Source organism: Lepisosteus platostomus, chromosome 1, assembly GCF_059453375.1.
Source record: "Lepisosteus platostomus isolate fLepPlt1 chromosome 1, fLepPlt1.hap1, whole genome shotgun sequence".
In the NCBI taxonomy this organism is placed as follows: Eukaryota; Metazoa; Chordata; class Actinopteri; order Semionotiformes; family Lepisosteidae; genus Lepisosteus; species Lepisosteus platostomus.
Window position 1 is genome coordinate 12,934,912 of NC_142611.1, and position 27,354 is coordinate 12,962,265.

Below are 27,354 nucleotides of genomic sequence, written 5' to 3' on the forward strand. Positions count from 1 at the left end.
GGTGATTACTAACCTGTAGCTCTTAGCAGTTCATCAGTGATGAGCAGACACGGGTGGGAATGACAATGTATCAGACAAGCCCACACAATATGGTCATTTGGTTTTTTCTTTTGCCAAGGTCACATTGGCTACATTTCAGGTGTCCTCAGCAAGGCTGGCACCAATACCATTTACCTTTTAAGAGCTGAAGGCAAATTAAAAAAAAGGCCCCAAATAGAAAACTGAAATCAATTAGCCTGTGATTAAGAAGAGACAATTAACTCCTGTTCCTCCAGGACCAGAACTGGGAACTAATGTACCTCTGAGTGCAGTATATGTTTTAAATAGAAAAAACCCCCACCAAAACAGGTCTTGTGCCAGTATTGTGTTTAAGTATTTGTATGTGTTTGTTACTAAACATAAATGTCTATAGACATACAACCTCACTCAAGGTTGATTAATACTTATTAAGTGAAGTACAGATTTTTTCAGCTACACTCATTTGTCCCTGATTCCTCTTGTAAGATTAAGAGAAACATCATTCATCACTTATCCTGGCAAGTGGTATTTCAGATTGAGTCAATTAACTACTTTCTAGATCTAGGTGTGTCTTCAACCTCAGCACTAAGAGAACAGCTTCCACAGGACACGAGCTACATGCTGGCCTTATACAGCCAGTGTGTGGCCAGTCCCTCAGTAATGGAGCCCAAAGCAGACTTTACTACCTCATTCTAGTCACAGCTTTTAATAGCAATTGACACGAACAGCTATGCATAAAACAACTAATTACGGTTGATGGAAACCTCATTTGTAATCATTTCTAGGTTCTAAATTTATATGCGCTTTGTTGTTTACAGATGTTCAAGCTACAAAGAGAAAATAGTATCTGTCTTTAAAGCCGGTCCATCACAGACACATTTTCCGCCTCCTCTCCTTCCTTCACAATGCACAGTAAAAATGCTGGCATCTTTCTAATTGTCCTCCTGTTTTATCTTGAGGCTGAGATTAATCCCCAAAGAGCCTTTTACTGTCTACTAATGAAAAGTCTCTGCATTCAAGGCTGAGTGTGCCAGCCGGTTAAACCACTCAGGACAATTTACAGACTGACATCAGCTTGAGGTTTATACAAGGAGGAGAAGAGAACTATAAGTCAGTTATAGACCTTATAGTTCTGAAATGTTTATAATAGATGTACACATGGAGTGAAATCTTCTACCTGCATTTTTAATGGATTTTGTCCAATTAAGGCAGTAATTGTTCAATTTACTTCATAAGAATGAAGTTGGGTTGAAAGTCTACCACACACCAGCACTCCTGGGACCAGGACTGGACACCCCTAGTGCAGTCAGTGTTAACTGCATCATTCCTTCAGTCCGTACTACTGTACAACCCCTTTAGGCACTGTGGGTGTGGGTAATGGCAGACAGCTCAAACAGAGCATGTTTCTCACAAGATCTATCCCTCTTTTACTGCTGAACATTGTAGTGGTGATCCAAGAAATTAAATGGAATAAAAATTTATTTATTTTTTTACAAAACCTAAAATCACGTTTACCTTATTTTATAATGATCAAGAATTTATGCTGGTAAAAATCCAAGAATTGAAATAGCCTAATGTTATTTTGTATTGTAATGAAAAGAAATTTCTCCCATTTGGGTATTTGATTTGCGGTAGTAGTGACTGCAAAGATGAAAGATCCTCTTCCCTTTTGCTACACCCAGTGTGAATATCTGTTGTGTCATCTGTTGTGTACACATCTGCGTGCCACTCACTGTCGCTTTGGAAGGAAATACAGACGAGCACGATTCCTTGCACAGCTCTCCAGCTGGTGGAGGAGTGAGGCAGCTTTTACAAACCGCAAATAACAACAAACCCGATCAGATGCAAGTTCTCAACAGATTCTGAAGAAAATGTTCTTAACTGCCTCTCTGAAGCAGAAGGATTTACAGAGTTGATAGAAGTGCCCAGCCCAACATCCTGTACTGTACTGTAAGGGAGTACCAGCATATGTGCTTTCACACAGGCTGTCAAAATTGATGCCATAACTACTTTTACAAAGTCGTTGGATGAGATTTTCAGCTCAGTTAGCTACCGTCTTAGATAGAAGCACTTATGGCTTTGTAGTTTGCAAACTGTATGTTCTTAATATCTTAGAACTAATCACAATTATCTACGTTTTGCCAAACAAAAAGTTAAAGTCAGTGGGGAAAAACATTTACACTCGGTTCAAAATTAGCTTTGTCTCTCCCCTAATATTTGACAGAACTTCAGCTTTAGCAGGAGATCATCTTTGCAATTTCACATGTACTGTATATGGCACACAGTATACCGAGACAGGGAGCTGGGGGACAGACACCTGAGAGGATTGGATTCATAGTTTGTAACCTGGGGCACATTTCAGACCTATTCCAGTAGAGGACAAACAAGCTACCTCATTTTTAAACACTGGAGGGAATAAAAAGCAAACCTGAAACATCCTTGACATAGTTATGTGAATGGATAAAAATCTAATGGTTGCTTTTCTAAAGAACACAAATGAAAATTTCTTAATATTTTAAGGTGTCAATGTGTGAAAATGTCACTTTTGTGGGAAAATATAAAAAAACAAGTCTCTGCTGTACTTATTCAAAAATGAATCTTGGAGAAGTGTATCCCTGCTTTAAGTCATATTAGTTAACATTATGAACAAACTTTTGTGTTGTATTCCAACTGAGTTGAGCATAATACAAGAGTAATGAGAGAGTTAGAAACTATACAGTATAAGATTCACAATATAAGGATTCAAAAATTGCAATATTGTCAAATGTTTGATTGTAAGATGTTTTAATAATTTAAACAAAACGGAGATTGCTTTCCTTTAGGTTTGTAATCTCTGTGAAGATGATATGATATACTGTAAAATGAATCATCGGTCACTAAAATACTCCTGACACATTCTGAAACAGAAAGGCTCAGAATTAATTAGTGTACATGGAAAAACAGTGGCACAGTCTACTGGAGGACAAAGGTTTTTCGTAAAAACAAACAACAAACATCCATCAGACCAAAAAAAAACCAACATATGAAACATATGAACTGCTGCTCCCCCTCAACAAAATGTTTTTGGATCGAAAAAAATATTTGAGTTGCAGCTTGAGAGTCGTTAATGTTTGACTTGATTTAAGACCCCCTTAACCAGAAGCAGACAAATCTTTGAGTTTAAAACAAGGGCAGGAAAGCTTAAGTTACTGTCAGACACGGACTGCCAAGCCTACACTGGAAAACATTAGGCAGTTTATTTTGAATATCAACAGAGGTTAATTTTCATATGAACTTTCTTTTCTTTTCTGTAGCAGCTCTGCCGCTCAGATGGTTTGTTTTGGCTTAACTAAACAATCCTGCTTTTTCAAAATGCTAAACAGTACTTGTCAATTTAAGAGGAATAAAAAGGGATTCGGGACAGTTAGTTCAAATAGCAACTTGGCTCCAACTTTTTTAAATACAGCCTGGACTTGGTTAACATTTTATCTTTTTTTTTTGCCTGGAACCTGAGTGAAAACAATCAATAAAATAAAACCGATGGAGATTTTCTGATATTCAACATAAAGCATGTAAAAGTACATCTTCATTCAAGAGTGGTGGAATAGAAAGAGAGGTGCGATCTCCTAGATTCCATTAAAAGAGCTACAGAAGTGCTAACAAGCCTAATTTAATTCATTGAAGCCTTTATTTGATTAAAGCCAGATATCAAATTTTAATTGGCACACGTAAGGAGGCTGGAAAAGGGCTTCACATTAGAGGAAGTGGAGTGGCAGAAATTGAAAGCAAATTTTGATCAGAAATAAATCTGATGAAACCAAAATGTGATCAATGAAAGATGTGATTAAGGTCAAATCTGATAAACTACTGTATGTACGCTATATTGGAGACCCCTTAAATCCAGAGAGAGAGAAACTCTTCCATTTTCTTTCTCCTGAGTTTCAATAAAAATGGGAATATGTAGGAAGGTAGGTTAGGTCCCCTTTCCAGGCCATAAAGGCCCATGGGGAATGGGGGGGCAAGGTACACCATTTTTCTCAACCATCCGACACTGGAGGTGGAGGGGATGTGGTCAGCATCACACTCCAGCCAGCCTATTAACCCTGGAAGGATTAACTCCCGGTACTCATTTGGAAAGCAGGCTGAGTGAACCTGGGAGCCGTCTGGAAGGAATTAGAGCAAGCTACAGTACATTGCTTGCCCCTACCTGGGATTGAACCCAGGACCTTCCAGTCAGGAGCTAGACACCCTTGCCGTCTGATCTACCACGGCTCCATATGGAAATATGTATCTTTTTTAAAAAAAGAAAATGTACTAAATCACTTCCAGTCTATGAATATACAAAGGTAAAATTCTAACCTGAATAATGAATAAGTAAAACAATGAATATTAGTGAATAAATAATAGTACTATTATTTACATCTCAGTCTTTGCATTTCTTGTCATACTCTGTTAAATGCTGGAATTCAGTTTTGACTTATTTGGGAATGCGTATCTGCTTTTGAGAAGGATCGCCTGTCCATTTTGTTAGGAGCACTGTGACCAGTTACATATTAACAATAACAAAACAGAGCTGGTGAAGAGTTACAGTGATCTTCAGCTCTTAGTTTGTTTTGTGCTGTCTGTTCTTGCAAATTTTTTAACTGAAGTGCCCCCAGAAGGTGAATGTTCAATGTTTCTAGTCTCTTTAACAGCTCAATTGGGCTTCATATATGTCACGAAGAAAGGGAGTAAACTTCCTTTTAAAAGGAATTTCTGATATTCCAACATTGCAGTTTTCATTTTTGTGGTTGATTTAAAATACTGTATGTGGCAATTCAATCTAGACAGTCTAGTCTCTGCTGAATAAAAGTGTTTTACGATTTAATTGTCACAAGAATCTGACCTTTGTATTTCAACATTAAAGCATAGAAAATAGGCCTGCAGTCAATAACTTGGTATCTGTTTTCCATAGGGTGTGCTGTCCAACATATCCTCCATCACAGACCTGGGGGGGTTCGACCCTGTGTGGCTCTTCCTGGTGGTCGGGGGGGTGATGTTCATCCTGGGATTTGCTGGCTGCATAGGAGCTCTGAGGGAAAACACCTTCCTCCTGAAGTTTGTAAGTCCTTCCCACGGCACCACTGCCCCTCTCCTCCCACCTCTCCACTTGTCTTGTCCAGGACTAAGCTTTTGTACTGCAATAACGAAAGCTTTTTTCCAGCATTGCAACAGCACACCCGCAGTAGAGTTACAGTAAGTGTCTCTGAGATGGTCATAGGAAACCGTTAGACGAGAAGAAAGAGAAACGACTGATCGCTCATTGTCAAAGCTGAAATTGACAAAATGCCTCAGGCTGAGTAAAGGAACGGTTTGATGTTGGATACCAGCTTTGAAGATGCAGAGGTGTTAAAGGTGTCAGAAGGTCTTGTGGGATTCTGCCCCATTTCCTCTGTAGAACCTCTTCAAGCATGTGCCTGTTCATTGGTCTTTGAGCCCTACACGTAATTCATCATCGCAGGTCATGTCACAGATGTTCACTGGGGCTCAGGTTGGGAAAACAGAGCTTTAAGTGTACCTATCATGTTCTCTTTTCGAAAGAAAGCTGGGGTTACATGAGCCAGGGTGCTATATGGGATGTGTGTTGTTCTGCTGGAATGTTGTCACGTCAGGATGAGCCCCCAGGAAGGGCAGGTAGTGAGGTCACAGGACTTGGCCAAACAGTCTGGCTGCCGACCATCGATACAGGTGGAGATCTAGGGCTGTTAAATACACAATTAACACCCTGCGTGTCTGCATCACATTTGCTGATGACCATGATTCATTGCAAGAGAAAAATTGGTTCTGTCTGAGATGTTGGTCCAATATGCTGATAGCATGAAGGCAGTACTCTCTTGAAAAGTGGGACTTTATAGTTCATTCCTTATTTTTCTTTCTTAACTGATGCTCATTACATTTAACAGTATGTACTTGAAGGGGGGTTGTGCAAGTACATTGACGATTGCAATGCAGTTGTGTTCCTACAACTTAAAATGACAAGAGAGGAAATGTATACTCCTGAATGCAATAGTCCTAACATGTACAGATTATGTACTGTACATGCCTACAGTCAAACAGATACAGATTGTTTTTTTTTCTGTTAGCTTGAATTAAATTTTATTAATCTACTGTTGATTTCTAAAAGTGTCACTGTACAGTATGTGTAAAGGCAACAGAAAATATTTTATCAGCTTACTTTCAAGACGCTTTTATATTAGGTTTCCAGAAACCATCAAGTAATGCAAATAAATTCATTAATAAGGGAAACTAAGTAAAACAACAGTCTTGCCGTATTGGCCTGGAAGGTTAAAGTTGATTTAATTATATAACATTCAGAAAATGATTGGTAAATGTGTAAATGATTCATCTGAATGGTTAGCTAAAGAGTTTCCTGGAAGCTTTTTTTAGTTTACAAACATCAGTGAGATTGCAGATATTCATGTTCATGAACTTATTTTTTTGTGTTTTGTATTAAAATATGCATGAATTGTGATCAAACTTGCATGTTTTATGTAAACAGAACCCTATTAACCTCTGAGATTCAAAGACGTTTGAAATCTACAATGTGAATCTTTAAACATTATTACAGTCTGGTATCAGCCCTTCTTATCTCTTGTAGAACATTATTGTATGAATAAATTGGAAATTCTTTTTACTCTATATTTTTTTAAGATATTTTGATGGCTTTCAGTGCTTGCAGCTGCAACACGTTAAAAACATTGCATTGGGAAGAGTTTAGTGCAGGAAAAAATCCCAGGAATGGTATTAGGTCCACATGAGAAAATAAATAGTTTAATGCAGGAGTTTGAAGAATGTTCAACAAATATAAGATTTGGTTTAGAACATCCATTTTTTTCCTTTGAATTTCTTTGAATTGAGATTAGAAAAACTAATGAGCTGGGATCCTTCAAAAAATAAATGAGGTGCTGGATTGCTTGGATGATCAGATGTGAGGAATCTCGTAACAGGCTGAGAATATTTGCTGTTTATGCAACTGTCTTTTATCCTTGTTCCTTTTGATGCAACAGTAGAATTGGCAGACAGTAAGTAGGCTGCACCCATTCAAACAGCTTGAAATCGTCTTAAGAATGGACTTGACTGACCATATTTAAAGAGAAAAGCACATCACTTCAGAATGTGATGTTCCCACTCACAAATTATGGTACAGTATAGTGTTTTGACTGCTTTACTACGTTTTTCACTGTCTTTATGTTTATAGAATATAAAGTGTACAGATGTTGGACATTGATTAAATGATTTTGTCATCATTTTGATTAGTCGAATATTCATTGCTGACCACGATACATTAAAATGATTGGACCAGCAGAGCACCTCATTAGGGAGAGCTGACTTGACATGTGAAAAGGTGATTTAACCTGCTGAACATAAAGCCTAGTGGAAATCACGAAAGCAGAAAACAGTTTAACAGGAAAACAGTTTAAGGAGCCCGTTTAACAGCAGAATAACACCTTTATGTCAACTGTATTGTTGGAAGTTGTTAGAAGTCAATCCGGGGTATTCACAGTCAGCAATTTCTAAGATGACATGGCTTTGCAGTCAAGCGCAGTCCATCACTGATGGGCCACAGTCTGGGAGGTCATGAGTCACGTCAACAAGATTGATGGGGGAGGTCCAAGTGTCCTGGAATATTGGCAACTGGTTACATAGTTCTACATCAATCAATCAAGTCCTGGGGTTGGTGGGTCAATTAACCAACCAACCAAGCAATCAATCAAAAGTCAATCAATCAACCACAGAGTCTCATTTACTGCCATTTGTACAGATCATCCCTCTGTGAGGACATTCCAGCAGTCGTGATTCATGATGCTTTGGTACCAATGGCTCTTTTGTCAGATGAGAACGCGTAAGTAGTTTCATGGATGGTTCATTTGTGGTTTTCACTGAGATGGCAGGCATGCCTATACTGTAGCTCAAAGATGAGTGAACAGCACATGCTGGTCCTGACTGTGGACAACATCTCACCAGACCTGATGGGATCGCCATTTGTAATCTGGTGCAAAGTCTAGTCTACAGCTTGTATTGCTTCCAGCACTGGCCACACATACAACTGGCCTGTAATTTTCACAGTGGACGTTCTATTGACCAGTCCTGTTGCTGACAAATGCTGATCACCATAATGAATTTACATGTCATGTCTGTTATATCAAGTGGAACAGCTTGTGGAAATGGAACTGGTTTATTCCGAGCTGAAAAGAAAAGAGACACAAAGTTTTAATTGTGGGGACTTCTTCAGGAGCCTTCTTTTCTTTTCAGTATGGAATAAACCTTTACCTGTTCATTTGCAGCCTATACATCCTGATGCAGCTCCCTACTTGAACTGTTGTATTAAATGTCAACTTGCTTCAAAAATCATAATTTGCCTGATAATAACGTTGTACATTTATTTCAGTTATAAGCAACACGTTTTTTTTTTATTGCTCAATATACTGTATGATACATATACATTTTTCTCTTTTGTTTTGGTAATTGGTCTGTATTTTTATTTACATGTATACTATCCTAAGGTTTTAATTTTCACGTGCATCAATTTGCTGTGACTTTTTATTCTGTAATTATAATTATAATTCTGTTAACAAAATTGAAAGCCAGAGTGTTAAGATTCTTTAAGAATCTTTCAGATTTGCACCTGGCCTTAGCTATGACCTTTGTGGCCTTAATTAAGATGAAATATTTTATATAACAAAATTTCATTTTTGGTTGTAATTGAGGTGACAGGTGTTAGGTGCCATTTTCACCTTTGTGAAAAAACAAACTTTTGTTTCAGTTTTCTGTGTTCCTGGGGGTGATTTTCTTCTTGGAGCTGACTGCAGGAGTTCTGGCCTTCGTCTTCAAAGACTGGATCAAAGATCAGCTCAACTTCTTCATCAACAACAACATCAGGGCCTACCGGGACGACATTGACCTCCAGAACCTGATCGACTTCACCCAGGAATACGTAAGGACAGCACTTTTGGCTTTATTCAGCAGTTCGTCTCCTGATTCTGCTGGTTCTGTGGCAGACTGGTGTATATTGTGAAATCACAGATCATTAACAATCCCTCCCATGTGCTATCAGAAATTAAATATTATACAGTGCAGGAGAGACAGAGGCAGCACTCCACTCCCTTTTTGCTAATTCTGTGTGCTAGGGCGTAGGCTACTAAAAGAGTTGCTGTCAACGTCTGCTCTTTCAGCTTATTCCTTGCTAATCCAGTTTCAGTAGCCTACAAAAGTATCCTTACCCTAAATGAACTCTTAACTAAACTCTGCAGTAAGTCCTCATGCTTATTCTAGTTTCATTGGAGCCTTGTTTAAAAACATTGGCAGATTATGCCTTACCAAAGAAAGATGCAGTCGTACATCAGACTCAATATTCATGGATTAAAATGCAAATAAAACATTTATGCAGTGAGTGTAAATATATACATGTATAGTAAATTCACAATTTTCAAATTTATTTCCCACCTTGTTGAAAGGTGTTGAAAACAGAGGATTACATGGACTTAACTTCTAAATCTCATAGCTTCACAAAACCTCAGGACGTTTATGGAAGCTTCTGGAAGTTATCTTGTATAACACAGAAGTAAAACATTCAGTAGCACTTCATCATGGCGGAAGACAGAGAATAGTCCAGAGATACATAATAAGGTAAAATAAGATGGACCTCAATCAAGTGGCAGCTATAAAAAATAAATTCCCATTTACAAATATTTGTAATTTCTCTCTTTTCCACAGTGGGAGTGCTGTGGTGCTTTTGGTGCTGATGACTGGAACTTAAACATTTACTTTAACTGCACTGAGACCAACCCCAGCCGAGAGAAGTGTGGAGTACCTTTCTCCTGCTGTACCAAGGATCCTGCGGTAACCCCCTAAACATTATTTTTAATAAGGCACTTATTTAACGTCCAGTCGGCTCCCATCAAAATGTGCCCGATGTTTACAGTGTAAACAAGTACAGTTTTAAGTGAATCCATCTAGTGAAGTATAAGAAACGGGGGATGTCAAAATATATGATCCAGACCCTCACAGAGAGCTGTGTAAAATAAAAAATAAGTCTCTCCAACTGACTTTGGGCCCGTAAAGAATAAAGAAAACAAACATAAAAAATCGGGTGCAAAGAAACATCTTTTATGGGGAAATAAAATAAACAAATCCTCCAGTTGGCAAGCCAGAGTAGTTATGGGACAAAAGCTTGGAACACAGTGAAACTGGGAGAAAGGGCCTCTTAGTGTCTAATGCAACTATAGTAACAAATAGTACAAAAAGGAAACCGTCATCCTGGCATGTCTTCTAACAAGGGCTATTCAACTGAACACACCAACAGCTCTGTTCTCCCTCAGCGTTTTTAAAAATTTGTTGCCGATATTTTGTAACGCATTTTTAAGAAATGAGGTCATTGAAACTTTTACACAACAGCCTTCAGATACATGTTAATGATGGCTTTTTCTTGCTTTTGGGTTTGTTTTTGACTAGTTGTCAGTCAACAAGCGGGCCCAGTGAGGGTTTTAACATGATATCATAATTGAAGTGGTTAATAAACAGGCAAAAGGAGCATAACTTTGTGAACAGCCACAAGCTGTTGGAGCTGAGGTGCGTGTCGTACCCTGGAGATCCGTGTGGTAATTTATGGGAAGTACATTTAGTATTATATAAGTTCAAATGAGGACAGAAGATGAAAACACTAATTAGGCAGGGCAGCAGAAGACATTTCCTCACATAAGACAGTTGTTTGTACTGTATATGGACTGCCTGTTTTGTTTTCTCTGTAATGTGGATGATGGAATATGGATGTGTATAAAGAAAGCAACATTTTCCGTAACTTAGAGGCATTTCCAGTTCACTTTCTTTTTAGTTTTTTAGACTATTATTTCTCAGTTCTTGATGCCTTAAATCCAACCTGGCATTTGGTGTGTGTTCAGTTTCCTTAGTGGAGCTCAACACAGAAGGCACAGTCAAGACAGCTGCTTCATAGCAGATTCCCGCAGCACTGAGCTGTCATCCTAAATGAGAGATGAGATACGAATGTTGATATGGTTGCTATTCGACATCACCATTAAGCCTTTTCCTCTTTTTTCAGGAGGATGTCATAAACACCCAGTGTGGCTATGATGTTAGAGCGAAAGAGGTGAGCTGACAACGTTTCACTCATTTTTTCTTCATTAGGTACTAATACTGTTTTGTTCTGCACTAACCCAGAGAATTTTCCAGGGATATTTTATATTGAGGTCTCCGTTGTTTACTTGGAACGGAAAGTTGTAGCTGGTTGTGAACAGTGATTAATATATTTTAAAGAAAACGAATAAAAAAGGGAAATTCAACAATGATTTATTATTGATTTATTATTGCAATTTTTTAATTGCACAAGCAATTGGCGGTTTCAGCTTCAAAGTATTAATAAATCTCTGCTGTTCACGATCTATGTAATTGGGACTTCCTCCAAGTCTAGTTTTGTGCTCAACTTTAAACTTGTAAAAAGGAGGACTCTGCTGATGAAGGAAAAGGTCCCAAAAAACTGAGTCAGTCATGACTCTACTTTGCTGATTTCAAGAGAGACACCCTCTGAGTGTGGCTTGATGGAGTGGGTTACAGAGCAAACAAGGGCTGGGAGGTAGGAACAGCGCCTTAAAACGAGCCATCACTTCTCCCACTGTCTCAAAAATTAAAATCACCTACTTGCCTAGAAGTCATTTGGTAAATTATGTGCCCAAAACACTACTGCCTGATCAAGAATACTTCAGGATTGCTTCAAGCTTAATTTTCAAGATAAAAAAAGTGATTATCCATTAATACACCTTTTGTTACACATTTGTATTGACAGCTGAATGACAGAGAGTATACAGTACAGCTGGTGAGGAATGGAGCACTTGAAAGAGAATTGCAATTAGACAGTACTTATGGTAGTGGTTTACTTGAATGAGGCTTAAAAAAACGCTGTCATAATTCTTAAACACGACACAACATGATGAAGCAACATGCAGAAAGAAATAAAACATTTCACATCAGCATTTCGGGACCACTGCAGATGCAGAAAGTCCTTGTCAGCTCTCAAGTCCTGAATGTGTCTTCCATTATTTTCACCTCAGTTCTCCCTCTCTGGAGTTCTGCACCTAGTTTTCGACTGAGATCTTGTGACATTATGCACCATCCATTTATTTTCCAACCACTTATTTCAGTTCAGGGTGGTGGTGGGGCTTGAGCCTATCCCAGCAAACAACGGGAACATGTCAGGATACACCCCGGATGAGACCCTAGTCTAAAGTACTAGAAGTATAAATAAAGTCTTTAATGCTTTTTACTTATTAACTATAATAATTGAATGCCTGTAATGTGATTTGCATAAATGGTTTAAGAGCATTATGCATCGTATTATGTTGTGTTCTGTAGTGTTTATGATGGAGTTATAGTATAATGGTGTTTTTACTTTGTATAGTTTGTATAATATCTATCGGGAACGATGCCAGGATGGAGTTATGGTTTAACTCTTCACTGTACTAGCAGCTGTAACTGGATTTCCATACAACTGGTAAAGCTGTCACATATATTTTGTTTTTTAACACCCCATGGATTATGGTTCCGTTATGTCTTCCATAAAAAATCCAGCTGACTTTTCTTAGGATATATTCCAAAAAATAATTTCCTCATTCTACATCCCACATCTGTTTGAGCTTATGTCAGGTGGGGCACTACATGTCCAAAGTACAGTAGAACTGAAAAAGCAGTGAGGCAACGACATTGTCGCATTTCTATTATTGTCTTTTTTCTGACATTCCCACCACCAGGGTGAAAATCACCGAGATTGGCCGCTACCATCCATAGATATAATTTGCATCCTATGCAGCAAGAGAAAATGAACAAGCGGAGCTTAACTTCATGCTGAAAAGAAAAAAAAACGTTTGGACAGAAATGTTTTTTTTTTCTCTTTTTTTCTGTGCAGCGTGGAATTAAATTCTGCTTGCCCTTCTGCAGCTTGTACACTGACACAGCTCGACAGCCGAACCTCTAATGTAGCTATAAGTGTGGTGAAGCACAAAGACGTAATGCTATCAGCCCGAAGAAATCCCCCACAGCTGACACTGTGTGTTTTTAGCTCTTTTGATTAACTTCTACTTGTACCATGGTAAAGCACAGTAAAAGAAAAAGAAATGCTCAAAACCAAGTACCCAAAGAGTAACCTGAGAAGAAAATGCATTTAGGAATATTTATTGAGAGCTTGAGGCTGGAATCCCCATACAGAGTGTAAGGGGGAGCTACAAAGGTGGAGATGAGGTGGCACAGGGATGCAGAAGGACTATTGCAAAGACAAAAGAGGGATTTACTAGCATGAACATAGCATTTTTGGGAAGGAAAATCATGGAGGGTTACAAGTCAGAGTAGCAGAAGTGAGAGTGACCTTGGTTGCTATCATTCCTCCAGAACTTTCTGTTAAAACTCCATTAACACTCAGCTACAAAAGAGTTAAAACACGGATAAGAGGTGGGAAAACAAACGCAAACGCATGTGGTAAAACTGTCAAATCTTCCGGTGGGAGTCTCTGTTCTGTAAGATGCAGCACTTTCTTGTGTGAGGAACACAGCATTCACAATTTCACGTCGTTGCTGGTTTTTGTTGTGTGAAGGACTCAGAACAGAAGACTTTCATCAATGTCAAAGGCTGCGTACCTCAGTTTGAGAAGTGGCTACAGGACAACTTGACTGTTGTAGCGGGCATCTTTATTGGAATTGCACTACTGCAGGTAAGAGGGACTTTTTCAAAGTCTAGTACGCGCAGCAAGTTAGTTTTGTATTTCAGAACGTTGTACCAGTTAAGAAGTCAGCTCAGTGTTGTTTGAGAGAAACTCTGATATCATCCATGAGTTGAAGAAGCTTATTGGATATTTGTAAGCATTGTGATGCAAATATATCCATATTATTTAAGTATACTCAGTAAGTGGAGCAAAGTTCAGTTTATTATATACAACATCGGTGGTCTCCATCCATTTTGTTTTTCTGAAGCTAGTTTTGATCTCAAAACAAATGGGTAAGTTCTGTATATAATGAATGATATCCTGAAGCACAGACAGATATATTGAAAATAAATAAATTAAATGTGAAGAAAATATCTAGTATAATCAATATATACAATCAATAATTGAAAATGAATGAATTCCAATGCGAAAATGTGGCATGTACAGTACAGTGATAACTCCACAGAATAGAGATCTAGTTATGAAGCTTGTCTGGCTGATGGATTTGAAATTTTGATTTGACAAAACGTCCTGTTGTGAATGACGGATTCGCAAATGTATGCTGAACCAAACAAGGAAGACATTTTCACTGCTGCTGTGCTGTGTTACTGTATTTCTCTGTATCCACAAGCCTCCAAAAATTCCTCGATTTCAGTTTGAATGTGATTTTGCGACAATTTTGATTTCCCAAGCTACTCAATCCAGGATAAACGTTGAGATGATTTTTTTTCAGAAATCACACTAACAGCCACTTACAGGACAGTTTTGAAGTACAATTTTAGGCCAGACCCAGTTAAGAGGTAACTATACTTGCTGATGTCCAGGAGGCCAGCAGTGGATTTGTTTTCTATCAGTATGTGGAGCACAGAAGCAAACAAAATGTTTCATTTTCTTCATCTGCATTTGCTGTTCCCAAAGGTTAAAATTTCAATTTCAGCACTTATGCTGCATTAATCATGTCTGGAATTGCCTTTTGTATCCCTTCCATTTCACAGCTCAGACTGATTAATTTTTCTATCGCATCTGTTAGAAATACCAAGTAAAAATGCAACAGAATGTCGGATGTTTGGGTGGTACATTTCTTTCTTGAAGCGGATGTAAGCTTTGGTTTAATTCTAGCTTTTAATCCCAGGCAAATGTATATTTTTGTTTTTGCAACCTTTAAACAATTAGCTTTCTCCTCTAACAAAGCTGAATGAGATTTGCAATTGGTACAGTATTAACCCTCGGCTAATTAGTGAATCTCACAACAGCTTACCAGTTGGACTTACGGTAAGCAGAAGGAAAAACACTGACTTACTATAGTGGTTTTCTGATACAGAATCATTTCCACCATTGTCTGTTCAACATTAATTGATTGCCTGTTAAGAGTTTTTTAGTGAGAAATAAGGGAGCAAATTCTTAATTTGCAAGTTTAGGAGAGACAGCATAAGATTCCATTTGCTAAAATGTTGGAAATAATGCACTTCAGGGTCAAAGTGAAGGACCAAGTGAAGCAAAAAAGTAATAAGCAAGTAGATCAGTTTCTGCTAGCAGTTAAGGCTGGTGATTAAGTGCCCATTTGGAACAAAAGACCTGGATAGGGAACCACTAGTTTAGTGCATTGATAATTGACTCCCGATTGGCACAATATTTCTGACAGAATCATTCTTCAGCTCATTAAATGAAGCAAGTTACCTGGTTCTGCCTTTCAAAGGGTTTTCAGCATCAGTCACTCCTCTTGAATAGTGAGGTCTTCGAAAACCATTTGAAAGAACTCAGCCGACTGAGTAGTGTCACATGAGTCAACCGATTCATCACACTTAACTACCGTTTGCCCTTAACTCCTGTAAGTGTTGGAAGTGACAAACATAATATGAGACTTGTTTTTCATCAATCCATTTTCTAAGCGCTTTGTCCAATACAGGGTCAAGGGGAAGCCGGATCCTATCCTGGCAAACAACAGAAGCAAGGCAGTGTACACCCTTTGTACAGTCCTTCACAGAGCGCACACAGACACACACTAACACTTAGGGCCCAATTTTCCACAAAGCCAATTAACTCGCCAGTATGATTTCTGGGTTGTGAAACGAGCACACTCAGAGGAAACCCACTTAAGCATGGGGAGAACGTACCACACAGGTAACACCCCGGGGTCTGGAATCGAACCCAGGGCTAACATCAGTGCTAACCATTGCACCTCCATGCTGCTGCAGACTTGTTTTTAAAATTTTAGAATAGACTCATCGTCCTTCAGAACTGTGATTGCCATAAACGCTCAGCTTTGTTTTGGGGTAGAAACTACGCAACTCGAGCAAACAGATGCCTCTGTTACCATGTTAACTTTGTCCCTGGTTTTCACATGAAAAACAATTGCTTTCTGTGTAAAGTTGCTTTCAGGTCAATGACTTTTCTGAGAGGAGGCTGCTTCCTGCTGTAAAGTCTTAGGGAAAGATTTCTCCTTTCAGTGTCCTTATATGGTGATTTGTTGTCTCCGCACAATGTTATGTACAGTGTTTTAATGTCCCATAACATCATTTTGTTTTTCATTACAAAATCGTTTACTTTCTGAATACAGATGAGGTTCATCTTTATGTACTGCACGTAGTTCTTCCTATACAATATTTTTTCATCCCTATACAGAAACGTATTCTCTCCGTACAGCATTTTGTTGTCCAAATAGGGCATGTTAGTCTCCTTGTAAAATATCTTGATGTTTTTATATAGCTGGACCTGGTAAAGCCAGCCACACACGCAGATTATAATTCTCTCTTTGCTCTTGGTTCATACTGTACTTCGCTAAATCCCATTCAAAGATCATTTAGGACTATTCGTCACATAAACTGTTTTTTTCCCCGTAGATCTTTTGTCTTTGTTTGTGATGCATTGTCGGATTTAATATTTTTCAGATTTTCGGGATTTGCTTGGCACAGAATCTAGTGAGTGACATTGAAGCTGTGAGGGCCAGCTGGTGAGAATAACATCAACCTTATTAAAAGGAAACACTGTTCGACACAATGTGGTGCTTTTTGATGGCCAGCAGGAGACTTTCATCTGCCGTTACAGGCTCTGGATTATCCCTAACCTAACCAATTAATAGGATGCAGCAGTATTAAATAGGTTTTACTTAATTAAAATAGAAACAACTTGATAAATTCAAGTTCACCTCAGTTCAATTTCACTTGTAACTGCCATTACATTTTTAACACAGTTATAAACATAGAAACCACAGGGGACTTTATAAAAGTAGAGCTTATTCAGGCTTCTCGTGTCTTGTTTGAAATATTCCAGTACAAGACTGATTGGTCTTAAATGTAGGCTAATAAACTGGAGCTCTGTTGTTATTATGTAAATTGTTTTACATGGAAAAAGCATCACAAGTAATAAAAATGAAGGTTTATTTTTTCATGTATTATCTTATAATGCGTCTTAAGTGCCCACATTCCAAAGGCCCCAAGGTACACTGAACTGAATGATGTATGTTGTAATAATTTTATGTTAAAGCCTACCACCTTGTGGACATCTCTCAGCCACTGCAGTGTTACAGTAAGTTTAAATAAGTGGCTTGAGTAGGTGAAAAAACAACAACATTATGCATACCCATAAGGTAACACACAAATGAAAATTCAAATTGAATTAATTTGTCTTATTTTTAGTAGTAGCATTTATTATTAGTATTTATTATCTCATTAGGATTTTTGTTATTATTATCATCAAATGGATGACTGTGAAATCCACAAGTTCATGAACAACATGTGTGACTTGAAAAAGCGTACAAGTCAGAGATATGACTAGATTGTTCTGCTTGTAACAGGCATTTCAGTAGTTTGGTTCAATTCTGATTAAAAGACTGAGATGACAAATATAAAGAGACTGTGTATTTAACAGTTTAGTTTGCGTTAACTTGCCTGGTTGAGGAAATGACAGTTCTGGCTGTGAGGCCGAAGCTCACAAAACCAGCTTCGATTGCAAGGAATGAACCAGGGAGGCAGTAGCAAGGGTATAGAGGGAGGGGTATTAGAACAGCTGTGCGCAAAAGGGACTCAGCAGGTGAATATTTACATTTAAAGAGAGATAAAGTGACGAATTACAATTTGATCTCTTCCCAAACCTATGTTTACCAATAATTAGGATAATGTATTTTTCTCTGAAACACACTTTTTAATGGACAAAAGCACCTTTTGTTTTATACCATACTCCTCTCCTTTAACTCTGACAGTTAAAGTGATTTTTTAAAGACTATTTGTTGCTCTTCTTTGAGTTCCTTGACTGAAAAATAAACATTAAAGTGCCTTCACATCTCCAGACTAAAATACGACAACATCTGCTCCTCCAACTGTCGGAACAGAGCTTCATCTTCTAAATGCATATTCACAGATGTTTCTGTTAAGTTTAGATATCCTTAAATTGATTGGAGCTCACAGCCTGACAGTTAATTAACTCATTGATTAGCTTATCTGGACCATACTTTTCAAAGGCCTTCAGCTGTTGATGATTTAAAGATACTTAGCAAACCTGCTGGATTCTGGTTCTCAGTAACCGTACTGAAGGTATGCAGCTGTGCTTTAACCCTTACTTTCCCATAAAATAAAAACATACCTTTAGGCCATATTGGGGTTCAAACCCATATGTGACCTGTGCTTTGTAGTAAAGCTCTATCCTTTTTAATAAAGGTATAGAGTTCACCCAAAGTTCTCTTTAATCGAACAGTGGCTACTGAGCAGTCGAACTCACTACTCAATTCTGAGTTTAAGGGACTGCTGCGATGCACACAACGATCAGTTTTATTGATGGATTTCTTATACATTTAAAACGTTTTCTGTGAAAAATATGGGAAAAATCCAATTTAACCTGATCTGCAGAATATGAACAGCTGAATCTCATTTAAATCAAAGGGTGGTAGGGTTAAGTCAAAATGTTATTTTTATGAAAGTCTACTGCTGCATCCTGCATGCATTTGTTACCCCACGGCCCCTTGCAGTGACCTCTGTTTCCTCCATATTATTTGGCTGTCACTGCACTCCACAGTGGGCTTTCATTTCTCTTACCCTGCCTCCAACTCTAAAATGATGCCTTCAGTGACACTGCTAGCGTTGAATGCTAGCTACTGAATGATGTTTTCTGACTGTTGTGCATGTTTGTTGTTTTTCTGAGTGGTCTTAAACCTAACCTTGTTTCTTTTGCAGTTTATTCACCTGAGGCAGCATTCCCTGATTACTTAGGTAATGCACTGGCTTTTCTGAAGCATTCTATCCTTTTTGCATTGTCACTGCAACATGTGAAATATCACTTCTGGTAAACATTAAAACTATATTACTGGCACCAAGTGTCAGTTGATTTTGGCATGCTTTTGCCTAAATGAAATGTATACCTTGAGAGCTGTTTTTTTTAATGACCTATGCAGAGTTTAATCCATGTGGAATCTGAAACTCAGCAATTTTCTCATTTCATTTTTTTCCCTTTTTTACAAAGGTCTCATCAAGCATGATAGCGCTATCAAGGGAATAGAAAACGCCAAGATCCGCAAGTTCCACAAGTGTATAAAGAAGAGTTTCTGTACTATTTGTTTTATTATGTGTATATATTAATACTTTTGTAGCAGTTGCATACTTTTTTGACAATTTATGGCAGTGTCAAACACACTTTCTGTAACAAATGTAAAAAACAAATGTCTGTAAATGCACTGCATGCCTAAAACAAATGGCATTGGTTTCCCTTGTGTATTCAATGATGTAAAAAATCTTGTGTACATTGATATTAGTATTTGTATCACTTTTAAAACACATCTGGATTAGAAGCTCAAAAACAAGTGTAAAACATGCTGCCTTCTAAAATACAGCGACTTACAATTCCAAACTACGAAAGAGAAGAACCCTTTTGCTTTAGCAAAGCCAGTATGTGTTCCTTAACAGGTATGTCATGAAACATTTTTGTCTAATTTTTTTCGTATATAGTGGTATTGTACTACTCACTTGTTACAGTGGTTACAGACATTTGGAGTCTGTCAGTTAAAAAGAATACATCCTAATAAATTAATTATGGGAATGGTGCAAATAATAAGGTTTTAGAACTAAGGATGTTTCCTTTCCAAAAATAAACTAACTGGGTGCATGTTTGCATAGTTCCCATATTTTCAGTTTTCTGATCCATAATTTCACTCAGTTTTTTTTAGAACTGTGTGATAAGACATTACATCACCCCCTTCTGGAAGATTATGTAGAAGTTTTGATGATGCACAATTCATTCTCGTTATTGCTGTAGTGCCATAAACGCAATTAATATAGGAATCTGCAGCGTTTTAATACGGAACCAGGAAAGAAGTGTCGAAGATCCATGTTTTCAGATGAAAGTGCATGAAGTATTCTAACGAGCTCTGGTGATCCGATTCATCTCAGACTTTTTTTTCCTTGTCCAAAGTACAAGTTTGTATTAGAAAGATGTCACAGCTGTTGTGGGAGACTAGAATATCAGTCAGCTCTGTCACATTATTTCAGGTATTGATGGTCATTGATTTTTTTTAAACAAAAACAAATTTACAAATAAACTTGGCTGCCCCAGCTTGATTATGTTCCTGGTCCCATTTGGCATAGAATGATATTACATTTTTATCCCATGCTGTAAAGTGTACTTCATGGATCTTGTTTTTGTCTATTACCAAACAGGAAAGTGAGCGGTTGCAGTGTTGTATTGGTTCACAAAAAATTTTTTGGCAGAATGACTGAGACTAGTCACATACAGTACTCCATCAGCTGCCTATAAATAAATATAGCTTTACAGTACATGGCATTGGACATGCAAAAGTTACCATGCCACATACTGTAGAACTGGCCCATGCTTACAGATGTTCAGAGAGCTTAACGTCAGTCCAGCCTGAAGCAGGACTGAGTGCAGAAAAATGAGTCACACAGTTATGCGTGTGAAGAGTCCAGCCTTCTGGTCCATGAGCCTGGCTCATAAACCATATGACATCTACATTCACTGTTTAAAGAATTCACAAGATAAGCATTTTCATCAGCATAAATATTGTGTCTTCCTGTCTGAAGTTTTAACTGCACTCTCTCCACATTGTTGTGCTACCTTGATGAGCAACGGACATCCGTCTTAAAGCCAGGAAGATCGTCTTCCAGTAACCGATGTGAGTGTAAAGCCCTAGTAAACAGAAACCCCAAAACACAAGGAAATAATATAAAAGGCATGGTATTTTAGACAGGATAATGTACATGAGATCTGAATTTAAAAGAGATTATGAACATTTCTGAACCGGACAGTTGGAACGTGCATCGGTTCAGTCAGCATTCTAAATTAATTCAGGACCTCATGATGGCAATACTCTTTAGGATTAGATGATCTCCTAGGTGTTCTCTCTAGATTGTTTTAGGCATTACAACAGTATAACCTTGCTAAATACACCAAATGTCTCGAAGACACTATTATTTATCTTGCTGTGACTGTGTGTGCAAACTAGCACCTTCTAAGCCCAGTCTTGTAACCTTTTACATCTTAGCGATTGAATGAAGAGGAAATTGTCCTCTCCAAGCCTAACTTTTTGGAGCAATAATATTCATGTTCCATCACATTTATAAGCAACAGGAGTCTGGAACTGGAAGCAGATAAACTTGTCATGACAGATAATATGGTGATTTTTGACCGTATGGTTGACAAGTTAACATTCCTGAAAAGGAGACTTGTCTTATGTTAAGATTTAAGGTCCTATAACACTATCCTGGCTAATAATCATTCTCTTTATCCATGTTTAACATTGACCCAGAGTTACCTGCGAAGTCTGATGAAACTTTTATGTATATAATTATGTTCCAAGTACCAAAAATGGAATTGGAATTCTGTAATGGAATCTCATTTTTAAATTTTCCCCAAGATCTGTTTTGAAGCAGTATTATACAACAGGCTCCCAGTCCTAGTCCTGAAGGGTAACACACATGTGGTTCTGATTCATCTGCTCTAAATTACTTAATTGGAGTTTTAATTAAACTAATAGATTGCTTAATTGAAATCTATGCATTTTAATTCCTTCTCAAATAGTAGAGATTTTACTTAAATACAATAAATAAACGGTAGCCTGTAATGTGCTCAAGAATTGAAAAGAGTCAAACAGTTCAGATGAATCAATTAAGGGTTAAACCGTATAACCAAGATCCTGTCTATAACAAAAACCAGCAGGTCTGTGGACCTCCAGGACCGGTTTTGGGGACCCCAATTGTAGAAGGCTGATGGGTTGGGATTAGTGCATCACACTGTATCAAGTCACTATTTACCCATCCATAAGATGCAAAAAAAAGCACTGCCTTTTTCTAAACCTAAACAACAGTGATCATGTTCCTATGTTCAAAATAAGCTTACTGAAAATGTTTTGTACAAATGAGTACACCTCCCATTTCAGCAAAATAAACCCCACCTGTGTTTCTGAAGTAATGCAAGTCTGATAATTATTGAGGATTCAGGGACAGCAATGAAGTAGTCCCAAGCCCTGACATGCATTTTGTTTCTGTAAATTCCATCTGCATCACAGGGCCAACATGCTAAATAGACATACTTCAATTGCAATGAGAATGTGGAAAGGCCACTTCTAAGGCATTTACCATGGTGTGTGCAACAAGATTGATAGTGTAGTGACCTATGTTAAACACCCCTGCTCAATTTTACAGTTGACTGAATGTGCAAGAGCTCATTACTTATCCTACACTAGTACCTGATCTTCAGGCAGTGATAGACTGTTCATATAAAGCAGAGTTACTGCTGAGATGTCTAGCTTTGCCAGCTGCCACCAGTTGAACCATACCCCCTCTATCGGGACTGACAGCAACAGATCCATTGGCGTGGCTCACAGTCTCTCGGCTCATTACGATGCCTGGAAGACACGGGACAGACACCCTCACAAAACACGAGCCCTCACACGTTTGTTGGATCATCTGGAGCCTTTATTGTATTACCTTAGGAGCCATGATGTTGTTTTTGACATTGCAAAATGAGCAAGACCAGTAAAAGGAGAGCAGTGACCACACTGGGCAAGTCTTCCAGTGCGATGGTGGGGAAAGAGCAGAAAGGAAGTAAGGAGAGGTTCTGCAGACGGGGGACCGGAGAGGGAGAAACCCCACCTTCCAGCCTGCCCCCGCCGTCACAAGCGCTACATTTGTGTGTGGGTCAGAGGTGGAGAAGAGGGGCCTGGAGAGGAGAGTGGCTGAACACTGTTACACCATCAACTGTACTAGAACATGCACATCTTAAAACTACGTGGTATCCAAGCAACAAGGGACATGGTCAGACAATTCATGAATGAGAAGTGTTTGTTTTTTTTTTCCCTTTTGGCAGATTCATGTCACAGCTATGGTCTTAAAAAGTGTTTTTTTTGTGTGTGTGTGTGTGTGTCTGTTTTCTATTTAAGAAGGTGACCTATAGTGTCATCGTTCTGAATTAACTGCGCAGACTTGTAAATGCATGCACGAGTAGTATAAAGGGTGGGGGGCTAGGGGTGTTAGCAGGAACAGCTGACGGTGGACAGAGAGGGGAACCCTGTGACATGACGTGGGACCGAGGGGGCGTGAGGACGGGGGGGAGAGGAGGAAGAGTCCTTCAGCTCTGTACTGTTAACCTCTGCTCTGTCAGCGACGCTTGGTGGGCCACTGTTTTGTTCTCGTGGGATCGCAGCTTTGACACAACGTCCAGAAACGTCAAGCCCTGCACTGCCTTGTGGAGAGGTTCTGTGGGGAAGGAGGAGTTAAAAAAAACAAACAGTCACATGTTATAATACCGTGCAATCCAGGAAATTAACACATGAAAGAGGATTTTCAAAGGTAACTGAATTCTAATCGCTTTGCTTTCTCTACAGGACAGGGTCACAAACTATTGGAAAGGCATGGTTCGGTCGTTAAGCCCTAAAATTAGTTAAGCGCTTCACATTACTACAACCAGGTATTACCTCCATCAGTATCGCAAAACGGTGCGCTGTAAGAGAAACCCCTTTGATTACAAATTTAATTCCAGACTCCACTGAAATAAAGAGTGGTACACACTGGTTTTCACATACTAGAGAGGCCAGAGTTCTTGAGATCAACAATGCACAAGCCGGACTTACCAGAGCCCATGAGAGCACAGATGAGGATCATGGAGTTGTATTTGATCTCTGGGGCGCTCTTCTCATCCGACAGCAGCTTGTGCAACACCTGCACCAGATCAGCACTCTCAAAGTCCTTCTCTGCCATACCTTCCGAAACACAGAAATCAGCAAAAAGACACTTTGTTAACAGCACAATGTAAGATCAACTACGTTTTAAGATATTTTATCTACAATGCGCTCCTAACAGGAGTTTATTTTACAATTAAACTGAGTAACAGGGCTTGGGATGAGCTTTACAGATTCAGTTATTTTACTTTTGTCAGTTAACTCTCTGAAGGCCCCAAAAGAAGAATTCGACTTCAAAAAACACTCCCATGTCTGTAATTCCGTTTTGTGTTTCCCACATGGAGCCAGTATTTCCCCCCAAAAAAGTGCAAGGACACACATGCTGCGGTGAACCAAGGTGCGTGAAGGGCCTTGTTTTGAATGCGAGTAAAGAGTTATAGCAGTGCAGGCGCTACCAGCTCGAGTCAACGGACTGCGACCGGAATATTCCCCAGGCGGTGAGACATAATTGACACAACTGTGTAGCCAAGGCACGACTAGAGTTTCCTCAGCTTGTGACGCCTGGGACCTGCTGGATGTCTTGGGGCTGGCATTGACAAGGGTGTGAGGCATGTCGCTCTGACACTCAGTACTGAGTATCCCGCACGGTTACCGAGGACCTCGCAGAGTGACAAAGGACTAATGGCACTGACAGGTGGGTGCGGCGATGCAGTGGTGGGGGCTGGGCGGGGAGTTGGGGATTATAGCAGCGAACTGAACCGGTTAACTGGCGATCCTAAATTGGATCAAACAGAAAACAGAAAACAGAATTGCGTTTCGACGATGGGGAAAAAAAGCCCAAAACCAAATCGAATAAGATGCTGCCCTCCACAGCTCTGCGAGAGGCTCAGGTAGAAACCGCCTCGAGGTGAAGGACGGTGAGGGTTCAGATATGTTAACATATCTTAACAAGGAAGAAACAAAACAACACAGAGAAAATGAACATAAAATGAATGTTTTACAGACTGAAATCGCCTAATTATTTTTGGTATTCTGATACCCTCCCAGCTTGGAATTGCCAGTTGCCAAACAACTATCCTGCAAACCCTACAAAAGCTAACAGGAAAAGTACACCGACTGAAGGAACAATCTGCTCCTCTCCTTGACAATGTCCTCTCACAGGCAGGCGACGAGGCACTACGGACACAACCTCCCATCGTCCCTTATCAGTTTGCAAAATTATATGTAATAGTGTTGAAAAAGCCGTAACCGTCATTCCAGTGAAAACGGAGTGCCAGCAGGCCTTGGCCTCCTAATCCCCAGGCCGACTCCAGCGAAAGAAAGAATACAGTTTCATGCAGTATCTCCCTGCTCGTGCAATGGAATACACTGTACACTGAAACGAGGACTGGGACTTGCTGGTTACATCAGAGCCGGCGCACGTTACATTACCCAAGTCCAAGGCAGCCATCAGTCCAAGGGCAACCAGGGCTTCGTTCTGCATGATCATGTGCTCGCTTGTTGCCATGGTTACCAAGTGCCTCACGCCGCCACACTGGATAACTGTCCTGACAACATCCTGGAGCAGAAAGAAGCGGAAAGCAAAACACATAACGTGAAGGACAGTCAGCATCTTGCCTTTCAATAACAAAATTCAGATGAGAACATCTTTAGGTTTAACTGCCGTGTCATTCCATAGTCAGCATTTCCCTTTGACTTTGCTTATATAGCTTTAGCTGATTGAAAACCAAAAGCACATTACCTTACACAGCATTTCAGCTCTCCACCAAAATTATTTTTTTCTGTCAGCGAAAAGAAATTTTGCCCAGACAAACCTTAGTTGTTTCTGGGTAGAAAACTCAGATTTGAAGGTCTCGGATAAAGCTGAAAAACAGTGTGCTGAACTTCGGTGCTGTGAGACTGACCTTTGATTTACTGTGCCTAATCAGCGCAGAGAGAAGCCTGTTGGATTCTCCCATCACTCCAGCGTGGTCTTTGGCTTCGCACCACTCCACCAACCGTTCTACTAACTTCACATTGTTCCCCAACTGGTCTGCAGCTTCCGCTAAGACACAAGAGAAAAGACCATGCATCAGGCTAGGCTGACGCAAATTCAGTTACAGTCATGGCGTGTATCAGGCTTTTATGAAGAGTTTGGGAAATTGTCGCTTATTTGCGTCTTGGGAATGTGGAAACAAAAGATTCATTCATGCACGAGAGAATATACAGAAGTCCCGAAAGGGGTAGTTGGAGATTTCTTGACGCTGTGGAAGTCTCTGATAACCCTGAACTTTCAAGTTTGAATACAAACTTAAAGAACAAACCCAGCTTCTTCATAGCGACCTGTTAGTGAGAGACATTAAGCACATATCCCCTCTGTGTTGACCTTAGATTCCTCATGCTGTAGACTTCTGGATTGTAAGATAAGACTTACAGTACAACTTACAGGCTCAGTTAACGGTCCCACCTTAAGGTTCAAAACAAATATCAGTAAAGCTCTTAAGGAAGACCTACAGTACTCTAAAAAAACATAACAAACCCAACATTTACACATTTTTCAACAATGGTCTCTGTACAAACTACAAAATCCCCAATATGCCGTCTGTGGAAGCTGAAAGTCTAAACATTTAATTTTTCCAGAAAGCTTATGGACACACTTTGCCAGGAAAAATAAAAGGCTAAAAGTAGCGAATAACTAAACAATCACTAAAGCTCTTAACTCAGGGGGTGTCAAACTTATTTGCAGTGGCAGGTCAGATTTCTTATTTTGAAATACTGAAATATTAACACTACTGAGTTTTCGAAAGACAAGGCACCACTATTACAAAGAATTACTTACTGTATTTGTTGTGTTTTGTGCTTTTTGATGATTATGTTACAAGGACACAGAGTACTTTCGTTTGCAATAAGCAGTCATTATTCTTCTCTGAATGCCAGTTTAGCAAAACATACTCATTAATCTATGGAAACATACTCATTAGTCTATATAAAATGCCGTTTAGCATTTTTATCTGGAATTATTTAAAATATCACAATTGTAATAAAGCAAGAAAGGATCGGAAAGGGAAATACATTTGCAATGCCTTGAACTTTGTTGTACTGTGCCACTGTTCAAGAGCTTAGAGTTTTTACACATTATATCTTGCTAATTACTGTACTAAGTTAAACTGGCTAATTATCACAGAACACACAAAAGTGCACTTTGAGAATTCAGTACTCTTAAAATAACAATGAGACAATGAGTAACACCCAAAAAAGGCTCCACAGCCAAAATGTTGTGGTTCTTTTCTTCTCTTTTCAGCATGGAATAAACCTTTATTTGTTTCTAGACCTCTAGTTGTAGGCTTTTATCTGTGAAGAAATTTCCTGCGAAATTGAAATTTCACATTACAAACAGTTATCAGGTATGGATTACCTTTGTAAACCTAGAGATAGTCGCCTATCAAACTGTGGGATTGCAATGCCAGCAATACAGACTCTGGGATTTGTGATCCACACCATCTGTAAAATCTGCGTGAAA

General features: G+C 39.0%; 2 protein-coding genes across 6 annotated transcripts in view; one reads left to right on the forward strand and one right to left on the reverse strand.

The window, feature by feature from the left end:
- Positions 1–22,143, forward strand: part of LOC148677730 (tetraspanin-5) — a 54,799-nt gene extending 32,656 nt beyond the window's left edge. Inside the window, exons 3-10 of one of the 2 annotated variants that reach the window (XM_088624805.1) lie at positions 4,952–5,098; positions 8,801–8,971; positions 9,751–9,876; positions 11,093–11,140; positions 13,631–13,747; positions 16,627–16,688; positions 18,904–18,939; positions 19,190–22,143. In XM_088624805.1, the coding sequence (XP_088480931.1) occupies positions 4,952–5,098; positions 8,801–8,971; positions 9,751–9,876; positions 11,093–11,140; positions 13,631–13,747; positions 16,627–16,688; positions 18,904–18,916 (684 nt within the window). In that variant the 3' untranslated portion in view covers positions 18,917–18,939; positions 19,190–22,143. Of the gene's footprint in view, positions 1–4,951; positions 5,099–8,800; positions 8,972–9,750; positions 9,877–11,092; positions 11,141–13,630; positions 13,748–16,626; positions 16,693–18,903; positions 18,940–19,189 lie in introns of those variants that run through there. The other variant, XM_088624813.1, reaches the window with a different exon arrangement.
- Positions 22,144–22,631: 488 nt separating this feature from the next.
- The window catches only part of rap1gds1 (RAP1, GTP-GDP dissociation stimulator 1), a 73,774-nt gene continuing 69,051 nt past the window's right edge, over positions 22,632–27,354 (reverse strand). For all 4 annotated transcript variants that reach the window (XM_088624751.1, XM_088624743.1, XM_088624761.1 and 1 more), the window contains 4 exons: positions 25,760–25,899; positions 25,287–25,413; positions 23,808–23,936; positions 22,632–23,433 (listed from right to left, as the gene is read on the reverse strand). In XM_088624751.1, the coding sequence (XP_088480877.1) occupies positions 23,306–23,433; positions 23,808–23,936; positions 25,287–25,413; positions 25,760–25,899 (524 nt within the window). In that variant the 3' untranslated portion in view covers positions 22,632–23,305. The remainder of the gene's footprint in view (positions 23,434–23,807; positions 23,937–25,286; positions 25,414–25,759; positions 25,900–27,354) is intronic.